General features: G+C 55.2%; 4 protein-coding genes across 4 annotated transcripts; 2 read left to right on the forward strand and 2 right to left on the reverse strand.

Annotated features, from left to right (window-relative positions):
* Window positions 1-3,217: 3,217 nt before the first annotated feature.
* PV07_09789 (uncharacterized protein) lies at window positions 3,218-4,348 on the forward strand (the record flags this gene model as incomplete). Its single annotated transcript, XM_016397077.1, has 3 exons — window positions 3,218-3,581; window positions 3,634-3,941; window positions 4,004-4,348. The coding sequence occupies 3 exons, from the start codon at window positions 3,218-3,220 to the stop codon at window positions 4,184-4,186; spliced, it is 855 nt and encodes a 284-aa protein (XP_016244268.1). The 3' UTR covers window positions 4,187-4,348.
* Window positions 4,349-4,524: 176 nt separating this feature from the next.
* Window positions 4,525-5,928, forward strand: PV07_09790 (uncharacterized protein). The gene is made up of 2 exons (XM_016397078.1): window positions 4,525-4,951; window positions 5,031-5,928. Exons 1-2 carry the CDS (start codon window positions 4,625-4,627, stop codon window positions 5,763-5,765), a joined length of 1,062 nt encoding a protein of 353 aa, XP_016244269.1. The 5' UTR covers window positions 4,525-4,624; the 3' UTR covers window positions 5,766-5,928.
* On the reverse strand, window positions 5,762-8,315 carry PV07_09791 (uncharacterized protein). Its single transcript, XM_016397079.1, has 4 exons — window positions 8,230-8,315; window positions 8,139-8,170; window positions 7,567-8,060; window positions 5,762-7,500 (listed from the first exon to the last, which is right to left on the reverse strand). The coding sequence occupies exons 3-4, from the start codon at window positions 7,932-7,934 to the stop codon at window positions 5,994-5,996; spliced, it is 1,875 nt and encodes a 624-aa protein (XP_016244270.1). The 5' UTR covers window positions 7,935-8,060; window positions 8,139-8,170; window positions 8,230-8,315; the 3' UTR covers window positions 5,762-5,993.
* A 145-nt stretch (window positions 8,316-8,460) lies between these two features.
* Window positions 8,461-10,473, reverse strand: PV07_09792 (uncharacterized protein; the record flags this gene model as incomplete). Its single annotated transcript, XM_016397080.1, has 4 exons — window positions 8,461-8,861; window positions 8,906-9,102; window positions 9,156-10,199; window positions 10,337-10,473. 4 exons carry the CDS (start codon window positions 10,471-10,473, stop codon window positions 8,461-8,463), a joined length of 1,779 nt encoding a protein of 592 aa, XP_016244271.1.
* Between the last annotated feature and the right edge of the window lie 220 nt (window positions 10,474-10,693).

Raw genomic sequence — 10,693 nt, forward strand, 5'->3', positions numbered from 1 at the left:
GAGTGTCCAACAGCCTCAGCGCAGACGCCTACCGCAATGAAGCTGCGCGAGCAAAGAAGTTCTTGGTGCCGGTGGTCAGGGATGAGACAGCCTCATTCCAAGTTCTTCGCCGGAGACACGTTGCGGCATGAAGGATTTCTGCGCCAAGATGTACTCGGAGAAAAGTTGTGTGCAAGTTGTTTCTTGGTGATGTTTATCTTCCACCCTTCAAAGCATACCAAAGTTGCTTCCGCTTTATTCGCTGGGTCAACCCCGCTACGCAATTGAATCTTTCAAGACATCATGGCAAGAAACAACCTGACCTAGCGATCGGAATAAGTAGGAGCAGCTGAAGGCGAGATCGGCCGTCTAACTGAGTGCAGGATCCTAAGAAGACTTGCGTCGAGCCTGACTCCGCTGCAACAGCACTTTGAGAACCTTCCAAGGCCGAAGCTTGGTGAGAACACCGCGGCGTCGGCAGCAAGCATAGGACGAGAGGCTCTAATTGGTAACTCTTTCGGCTGTCTTGACGCGGGATGCAGATGGAGCGCAAACCAAGGCCGCGGGCACTAGGCTCTGCGGAGCGGCTCTGGCTCCGATGCAACCATCATCACCATGGAGTCTGGAGTCTCCGCAAAATCCCCAGGAAAGATGGACAAAGGCCTGGCCCTTGGCTGGAACGTGCAAGATCCGGGCCCGGAAGAACGTCGAGCAAGATCCGTCGCTTTCTACCCAGTGCGCGACGATGAGAACCTAAGCTGAAGCTTCATATAAGGCGAGCTTGCTTTCATATTCAACACGGGATACTTTTGTGCCACCCTTTTTTGACAGATCAAGGTTGGGGAATCGAAAGCCCAGGCCGAAAGACATACAGTATACAGCACCATGGGTGTCGAGAACCTTGATACCAAGGGCTGGACCGCTGAGCACGAGTCCATTCGACAAGCTGATACAACGTCGGCAGACTCAGGCCCGGACGTGGCGTTGAAACTTGATCCCCATGGCTACCCCCTTCGCCCTCAGCCCTCTGATGACCCTCTCGGTGAGTCCGAAAAGTGTGAAAGTGCTCCTACTTCAAGCTATTTGCTAAACAGTGACAAAGATCCGTTGAACTGGAGCCGTTTCTGGAAGCTGGCCACATTGTTCCAAATCTCTTTCCTGGCCTTTCTCGGCCCATTCACGCAGGGTTATATTGTGAGTAAATCGGGGTGGTCCAGTCCCTCATCCTCGTACTAAGGGGTGTGCAGAATCCAGCGTATGGCCCGTTGGCAAAATACATGCATATCTCAGTCCCCGAGGCGTCGTACAACACGACCATAGCCATTGTTACCTCTGGCGCGATCGGCCTGCTGCTGTCGCCCATATCAAACGTCTATGGAAGAAGGCCGGTTTACATTTTCACTTCGATCGTTGGAATCATTGCGGGCGCTGGCTGCGCTATCTCCAAGACTTGGGGGACGCTCCTCGTCGCGCGTGTCTTCATCGGAGTAGGGTTGGCTCCAGGAATGGCCATCGGCGCCTCCGCAGTGTCTGATATGTTCTTCATGCACGAACGTGGCCGGTATGTCGTATCCCATCTTTCCGCATCATTCTTCAGATCCTGACACTTGAGAATAGGTATATGGGCGTATATGTTGTGTTGTGAGTCCTGTTCTTGCCTCCCGTGCTCTGGGGGCAGTTCGCTAACGCAATTCAAGCATCACCAACGGCGCCCACATCGCGGCCATCTGTGGTGGCTTCACTGCTCAAGGCACGAGCTGGCGGTGGTGTTACTGGGTTCCTTGTATCGCTCTTGCAGTCAGTTGGCTCGTCAACTGCTTCTTCCTGCCCGAAACCCTCTACCACCGTGATCCTGTCACGGGTCAGTCGAAGAGACACACCAAGTCCTGGCTGTCTCTCTTCACCTTCAACGGCGTCGTTGGACAGGGGCGTCTTCGGTTGTGGGACGTCACGCACTGTTTCATCATGCTGAAATATCCCTCGGTGCTCTTCTGCTTTTTATACTACAGTTATGCATTTGGCATCGGAACCGTCCTGTTCGCCGTCACCGGGGCGCCGGCCTTTGGCAAAATCTACCACTTTGACTCGGCGCAAGTGGGCATGGCAATCGGGTTGTCGACTACCCTCGGCTCCGTCATCGGCGAGCTGACGGCCGGCCCAGTGAGCGACCGGATTCTATACCTCTCTATGAAGCGTCACCACGGCGATGTCACCAGCGAAGTCAGGCTGACGGCGACGTGGCCGGGCTTCTTCCTTCTTCCAGCCGGCGTCATTATCGAGGGCGTATGTCTGCAGTATCGGACGCACTGGATGGGTCCAGTCATGGGGATTGGAATTGCCGCCTTCGGTCTCCAGATCGTCTCCACCAACATCTATGCTTACCTCGCAGATTGTTACAAGCCACAGAACGCAGAGGTCTCGACCTTGCTCAACTTTGGGCGCCTGAGTTGCTTCTCCTTTACACTCGGCTTTTACATGGTGCGTTGCAAGTGGCACGTTCACCAATAACAGTTGCGCTGACGTGAAACCACCCTCACAGATCCCGTTCGCCGAGGAGACCACCTACGGAATTGCGTGGTCTGTCATGGCGCTGATCAGTGTCGTTCTGTACGGAGGAATCATCCTGCTGATGTGGAAGGGTCGGCAATGGAGAGACAAACTGGGCGCGCCAAACTTCCACCGAGATCTGTAGAAGGCTTCTTTGATCAGCGAATTGTATGGCGGACGGTATCGATGACTGTCCCATGTCGTTACTCGGCGAAGTCGCTGCTTCAGTCAAGCAGCTCTCTTCTTCAAGCAAGCACAAAAACGGCAGTACTTTTGCTTATGAAGGGTCTTGACCTCGTTCTGAAACTCAGATAGACGGCAAACGAATCGAAGGGTTAGTGTTGCCAAAATGATGATCGGTAGCAGTTAGAGCACCTGCGGGAAAGTGCTTGAGACCGAGAGCCCTGTTTCATGCAGATCTTTGTGCGAGACTCCCTTGAGCAGACCAGCCAAAGTCAATCTGGTCATCTGCAAGTCGGTGGATGCTATCCACACGTTTACGCGGATTAATAATCGGACGCAAAAATGCAAGGCTCTCACGATCGACAGACAATTTCCACTGATTTTGCGTGATGACAAATGCTAGGACATCAGGCTTCATCTGTTTGCTCAGGTCCTTCCAATTATTTTCCAGGGACATATAAATTTCGGGGGGAGCGACTAATATCTGTCCCAGAATTAGCCTCCAAACATGCTAAGGCGAACAGGCAAGGTCCAGTTCATCAACTGGACAGACCGCGAAGACGGTGATTCTGCTGGGACTCAGCGGAGAGCGCACTCGCACGCTGCCCGCGCCGCCCACGCCAGAGAAAGGCGGCTGCGCACGCTGGAGTACCAAGCCGCGAAGGCCGCTCGAGGCCCTGACGAAGACCACGGAAACAGAGACGGCGCTCTGGAGACCATCCACAAGGTGCCAGCGCCCAGTGCCGACCCGTCCGGAGTGAAGGAGACCGCCGCGTCTAGTCCCCTGGGACTGTTGACGCCGGGACGAGGAGACCCTTTCGCGAGCTTCGCAAGCCCCTTTCGACCCATCGAGCACTTCCTCCTTTATCACTGTAGGCCGCACTACCAACCTCAGGAGAGAGCCAGGTCATTAACCCGTACCAGATGTGACGGCGGTCATTCCCTTCATGCAAAGCCTGTGCGTCATGCTCAGAGACCGCGTGACCTACCTTGAAGAAAGGAGTCGGGACTGGGTCCAACTTGCGCTTTCCGACGCTGGCAGTTTAAAGGGAATCTTCCTCGCCGCGAGCCGCCATTTGTCGAAAGTCCATCAGCAGCGACAAATGTATCTGTATCTGACCCTGCAATACAAAGTGGATTGTGTCCGGGCGCTCCGGCGTGCTATCTCTGCCGGAACGTCGGCCGTGGATGATTCCGCGTTTGCCCTAGCCATAATACTGGCCGCCGACGAGGTGAGGCTTGGAACGCCCCCTTCGAATGGTTTCGCTCTCCCGGCTTGCTGACGACCCTGTAGCTCTTGCTCGGCAATATCGAGATGTCCCGACATCACGTCCGCGGGGCGGTCAAGATGGTGGAGCTCAAGGGCGGTCCGCAGACTCTCGGTCTCGGTGGCTTTCTCGAGCACATCCTGTACAAGTATGTGGGCGAGGTAGGACTTCCGTACGAATTCGAACCACCTGAGATGCCAGACATTTGAGTGTATGATCTGTTAGGACGCTCTGGACCGTTTGATTGTCTGCGTGTCTAGGTCAGCATCAAGATTCTGCTGGAATGAGGACAGCCTTTAAGCTCAACTCGCATAACTCACACGCCTCACCAGGTGGGTGACGAACCCACAGACCTCTGTCGCAAAAGTCCATTCTTGCACAAGGTATTGCCATAGCAAAAGTTGTCTCTTTCTCTTTTGATGGATAGAATCTGGTCGACATGTCAATACCTCTAGCAACCGGGTAATCTACGGGTTCTTGTGTGTTCCAATCATTTACCGTCGTACAAATGTTTCCTCCTCAAAGACTGCCTTCCATCCTCAAGCTGATGTCGCGATACACCGTAATTTAGAATACTGGGATCATTAAATCAACAACTTCATCAATGCTGAGAAACCATCTGTCATCTAGCGATCATTGATGTGAGGATGATCTTGGACGACGCGTACAGAGGCTCGACGCAATATCGACTGTGGTCATACACAGAACAACATCTCGCTCAAACACGGCAGAACACCAACGCCCTCGCTTCCAAGTGCCTCAGAGAGAAATCCAGCGAAGTCCGTGCGACGGGATCATCTTCAACGGCCAGCGATGAGGGATCGGTGCCTCACAGAAGGGAGGATATTATCGACACCGATGTCGCCGTGCAGACACTCACCGTGGAGGAAGAAACGAAGATTGTGGAATGGGGCTGTATGAAAATCCTCGAGGCCGGCGAGGCCATGGACCCCAGGATTCCCTCGGAAATCACGGTACGCACCTGCACCTCATCCGCTTGTGACGCACCTTCGTGATACTGTCTCCTGGTCGGGGGCTTACCCGTGATCCCAGGCCACGGCCATCCAGTACCTCCGTCGCTTCTATCTCACCAACTCGCCGATGATACATCATCCGAAAAGCATGGTCCTTTGCGCTCTATACCTCGCGACGAAAGCGGATCACTTTTATTTCCCGCTATCAAGATTTGTTGGCGGATTCGAGGGTGTGAGTGCGGAGAGCGTCAAGGGGTCGGAGTTTGTCCTGCTCCAAGGCCTCCGTTTTGCCCTGGACGTGCGCCATCCCATGAAAGGCCTGGCTGGCGGCCGGATTGAAATGCAGACCATGGCCGACGAGGGCCAGCTCGGCGGCATTTCGAACGCCACGGGCTCCGCCACAGCCAGGATCGATTCCGCCGCGGACCAGGCCAAGCGACTCCTGGCGACGGCGGCCCAGATGACGGACGCGTATTTCCTCTACACGCCCAGCCAAATGTGGCTCGCCGCGATGATGGTGGCCGACAGGGACCTGGTGGAAACGTATCTGGGCCGCAAGCTCGCCGGCCTCGCATCTCCCGGCGCAGCCGCGGAGTTGGGGACGAAGCTCGTGCCCACGATCTCGGCGTGTGCGCAGCTGCTCGCGTCTTACCACCCGTCCGACGCACAGGCTCATCGCAAAGAGTTGAGCCGCATCCGCAAGAAACTGGACACTCTGGTAGTCCCAAGGGCGAAGTCCGGAACGAGGGAAGGCGAAGGAGAAGACAGTCGAGAAAGGCCAGTGAAAAGGCGCAAGTTGGGCGCGGAAGTGTGATTTTTACCATGGCAGTCTCTCTGGCTCTGATAAAACCCAGGAGTGCTATGGAGGACATCTATTTGTTTATCCGGGTCAATTCAGTGGATATCCCTCTATGCATCTTGATAACGCGAATCTAAGCCTGGCCAAACAGCCAATGCCGTATACAACTCTACAGCACCATTCTATGCAACGACCATCTCGTCTCTCAGACTCTATCGGATAGTCTCTTCACGCAGCACCACTTCACGGAGCACCATTTTCCAACCGCCTAACATCTAGTCCTTCGAGCTTGTTCTCCTCGCGCCACTTGTTCAAGATGTCGATGAAGGCCAGCACGCCGCCTCCATAGGGTGCGTTTCGCTGGGCACGCAGCGAGAAATCGCCCTCGTTGTTGTAGTAGCCCGGGGTGCAGTCGCGCAGGAGGTTGCGCCTCATCTTGGTCGTCTCCACGACGGTGTCGACCCACTGCGCCTCGGCGGCGGCGTCGGCCTCGACCGAGTCGATCCCGCGCTTCTGGCACTCGGCCACGACGTAGGCGAGGTGCTTGGCCTGCTCGTTCGTGAGGTGGATGAAGTTCACCGAGAGCGCGGACTGCAGGTTGCCGACCAGGAAGCAGTTGGGAAAGCCGTGCGTCGTCCAGCCGTGGTACGTCAACGGGCCGTCGCGCCACTTCTCGGTCAGGGTCAGGCCGTCGCGCCCGTAGATCTCCATGCCGGCGCGGTGGGAAAAATCCGTGGCCACCTCGAAGCCGGTGGCGTAGACGATGCAGTCCAGCTCGTACTCTGTGCCTTTGCTGACCACCCCTTTCGCGGTGATGGCTTCCACCCCTTTGCCCTCCGTGTCAACCAGATGGACGTTTGGTCGATTGAATGCCTGGAGATACTCGTCGTGGCAGCAGGGCCGCTTGCAAAAGTGGTTGTACCAGGGCTTCAGCCTCTCCGCCGTCCTTTTGTCTTGGACCACGGCGTCGACCCGCTCACGCAGCGACTGCATCTTTTTGAAATCGGCCAGCTGGAGCTCCGCGGCGTAGGCCTCTGGAGTCATCGTCTTCATCTTCGTCGGGTTCGGCCGCAGGTTCCCCAGCGACTCAGTCCAGGCGTCGGCCACCAGGTCTTCCTCCTGATAGCCGCCGCTGAGAATGATGGTGAAGTTGTCCATTCGTTCTTGCTGCCAGCCCTTGTGCAACGTCTTGGCCCACGTCCAGTCCGTCGGCCTATTTCCTCGAACATCGATGGAAGACGGCGTCCGCTGGAACACGTAGAGCTCTTTCGCCCAAGCCCCTAGTTGCGGAACTAGCTGGACCGCGGTGGCGCCTGTTCCAATGATGCCGACGCGTTTGTCTGCGAGCTTGCTCAGCCCACCGTTTTGATTCCCTCCCGTATAGTCGTAGTCCCAGCGGCTCGAGTGGAAAGAGTGGCCCTGAAACGACTCGATACCAGGTAATCCGGGAAGCTTGGGTCTGTGGAGCGGACCAGCGACAGGGATGACGAAGCGTGCTCGAATGCTGTCTTTGCGGTTCGTCTCAACAGACCAGGAGGACTCCGAGGCACACCACCGCAAGGCCAGCACCTCGGTCTGAAAGAGGGCTCTTGAATATAGATCGTATCGCTCTCCAATCCTCCTAGAGTGCGCGAGTAACTCCTGGGAATGGGCGTATTTCTCCGTGGGTATATAGCCAGTTTCCTCGAGGAGGGGCATATAGATGTAGGATTCCACGTCGCATTGCGCCCCCGGATATCTGTTCCAATACCTGGGCAAGATATGGTCAGTCAGCAGCGGCCGCGATATAACTCCCGCCACAGTCGTGCAGGCTCACCAGGTGCCCCCGAAATCGCCGCCTTTCTCGATAATCCGGAAGTTGTTGATTCCCTGCTCGATCAAGCGCACCGCGACCAGCTGGCCTCCGTATCCGCCACCAATGATCACCACCTCACAGTCCAGGTCCACGGGATCGCGGGCAAAGCCAGGCGTGACGTACGGGTCCTCGACGTAGTCCAAGAGCGAGCCTTCGACGGGCCGATATTGGTTGAAGCCACCGTTGTCGAGCCGCTTGTCTCGCTCGGCCAAATACTTGGATTTCAGAGCATAGGGGTCGAAATCAACCTCTTTGGATAGCCATGACACCGTTTTGGCACTCGACGGTTCCAATGCTGGCATAGCCTCAACGACGGGAGCTGCAACCATAGCTGCTGCTCTTGCAGTGGCTGTTCTTTAGTTGTCGCTTATTGTCGATGGGGTTATTCCGGACAGCCCTTCGCCCCAGAGACCGAGTTGGTGCGCGGGGTGCTCGATATCCCAGGACGGTTCATCCTATTTTCACGACCAAGGATCAGCACAACCCATCTATTTAAAAAGCGTCAACTCGAAATCTCAAGACATTGTCCGTACTACAAGTTGTATCTAATTGGCCAGTCGAAATCCTAGCCTTGGATCAGTAGGTGAACCTAATTGGAACTTTCGGGCTGGGATGGACGCTCACGGCCGGTCGTTTCTGGAGTGGTCGGGACTAACTTGGCAACTTGGCGTGATCTGGAGGGGTTTCGATGTACCAAGTGATGAACTCTGTTGCACATTACCCAAGGAGAGGAAGTTTGGAGGACCAGGGCATGAACCTGTGATGATATTATTAATTACCCCGCTCTCAAGGAAGACGCGTGGGATGCCCACGAAGGTCTAGACTCTGACTGTGCCGTATAAATTGCCGAATATTTCATATGCCGGTGCCCATGAAGAGGTCATTGGAGTCCAGGAATTCAAAGCCAAAGAGCCCGTTCATGTCATCCACGTTCTCAGCCATGCCCATTTCATCACTAGTACGGCTCATTGGGAATTCCGCTTGGTCGATTGCACCCGTGGTGTCTGGCGTAGCGGCCGTGGGGTTCAGTCTCGAAGTGCCTCTTGCTTCTGGCCTGCCAATTTGGCTCTGAATTTGCTTCAGCATAGAGTGATATCGTGCTGCGAGAGGTACACTGTGACCAGCACTTTGGAGAAATTCCATGCCGAGGCCGAGTGTCTCGTCGTCTTCTGTGATCCCTATCGCTTCGGATAGTGCTGTGTCTCTCGTCTTGAGACTGAGCAGGACTCCGCTCGCAGCAAAAATGTCTTCCGCGTCTAAATAAGCTTCGCACGGCTTCGAGGCTCCCAAGATAACTTACAATGTAAGTTGTAATATAGAGAGTTCAACCTATGGACATTCTCTGGCGCGCAGATTAACTGTATAGAGCGGCGAGCGGACGATATGCAGATGTCGGCGGATGCTGCAGCGACCGATCGGAGAAAGGGGTCGTGGACTTGGTGTCGGCTGTATATCAAAAAGGACTGCCGATGCACCAGAAGGCGGATGTGGTGATACCTGCTCAAGCTTGCGTCAGTGGTAACCTGCGAACAGAACAACAGGGCCCTGACCTTGTCAACAAGACAAGGCGCTGGCGAGCGAACTCGGGCCCGCCATCTTCGTCAGACTGTGCCTCTCCTGTCAGATGGTTAGGCCCTGTTCTCCACCATTCAGACAATTGTCCGTCGATGATGACTGTCGCTCCAAGAATCTGCGCTGCAGTCGGACCAGAAGCGGCAGCACCTTCTAGGTTGCTCATGAAGCTCCGACTAACACCGTTGAGATAGAGCTCCTGCAGCATCCGCTCGATGATAGGGGCCATTCTGATCGTGTGGACAAAGAATGAGGTCAAAGACGGACGTCCAGTAGGTTGCCGTGGAACTAAAGAGGCGGATGAAATGTATTGATCGTCGATTTCGGCTGGGAGGTCAACAATAGAACCATCCCCCATCTTGACCACCGGTGGCCGGCCAAACTTCATGCCCAGCGTATACCCCAGGAGTATACAGCCCCACCAGACACGTTTCCTCATTTCTTTCTCCAGCGACGTTAGCGGCAATGCGGTAGGGTTCAGATGGAGGCCGACACTGATCGCCGTGTGTGTCATCAGGCCCGCGAGGCTCCAACATCTATCCACTTGTAAAGTGCCCTGGAGGAAGTGACAAATGAGCAATAGAGCCTGAACGACTTCCAGGCTAGCTTCGGCCAGCATTTCTGGAAGTAGCAAACTCTGAGCACGAGCTGCAAAGACAAAAGCGTTGTCGGGTTGGCTGATGTTCGACCTGTCACAGAATTCCCACCCGAAGCAAAAGAGCATGTTGAGTACGGCGAGCCAGCTGGGTCGATTGCTCGCCTCCGTTTTCCGACCCCACATCTGCTCGTAGTCTGATCTGAAAGTGCCTTCATGGATAAATGGATATAGCCGGTGGACTCGGTAGAAATAAGCGTCGAGGAGCCGGTCAGCCAATTGCTTTGGTGGGAGCTCAAGCGAAGCTGCCGTGGGATTTGGTGGCGTTGGAAGAGAACCTGTCACCGAGAATTCATAAGGACTTTCGATCCTAGGTCGCTTGCTATGGCCTTGGACATGTCGTGCTTCGGGAGACCGAGAGCGGATCCTAGATACGAAGTCGTACGTAGAAGACTCGCCGAAGAACCCACCTGGTTGCCGTGCTGCATCGACAAGCGGTGATTGGCGTGAGATTCGGCTTTGTCCATGGTCTTCCGCATTTGTCACAAGGCTGGTGAGGCTCACTGGATAAGTATCAGATGGATGTACGGCAGAAGATACCACTCGCGCTTGAAAATCATGGCGAAGCTGAGGCGTTGTCGTAGATCGGGCCGCTTCAGGGGCGGTATCGGGTCGACTGGGGTCATTGGAGGTTTCTTCATCGCTGTTGTCTCTAGCATTTGACACGAAGTTGTCCGACCTCGGAGGTCTGGAAATGTGATTAACAAATGAGGACAACTAACGAAGCTCGACCTACTCGGCAGTTGGAGGCTGATCTATCCATGGGTAGTGACAAACCACACCCCGGCTGCGACAATTCCCACACTGTGGATGGAGTCCGTCACAGCGCTGTTTTCGCTTCCGGCAACTGCTACACGCCTT

This window comes from Cladophialophora immunda (assembly GCF_000835495.1).
Source record: "Cladophialophora immunda strain CBS 83496 unplaced genomic scaffold supercont1.6, whole genome shotgun sequence".
Taxonomy (NCBI): Eukaryota; Fungi; Ascomycota; class Eurotiomycetes; order Chaetothyriales; family Herpotrichiellaceae; genus Cladophialophora; species Cladophialophora immunda.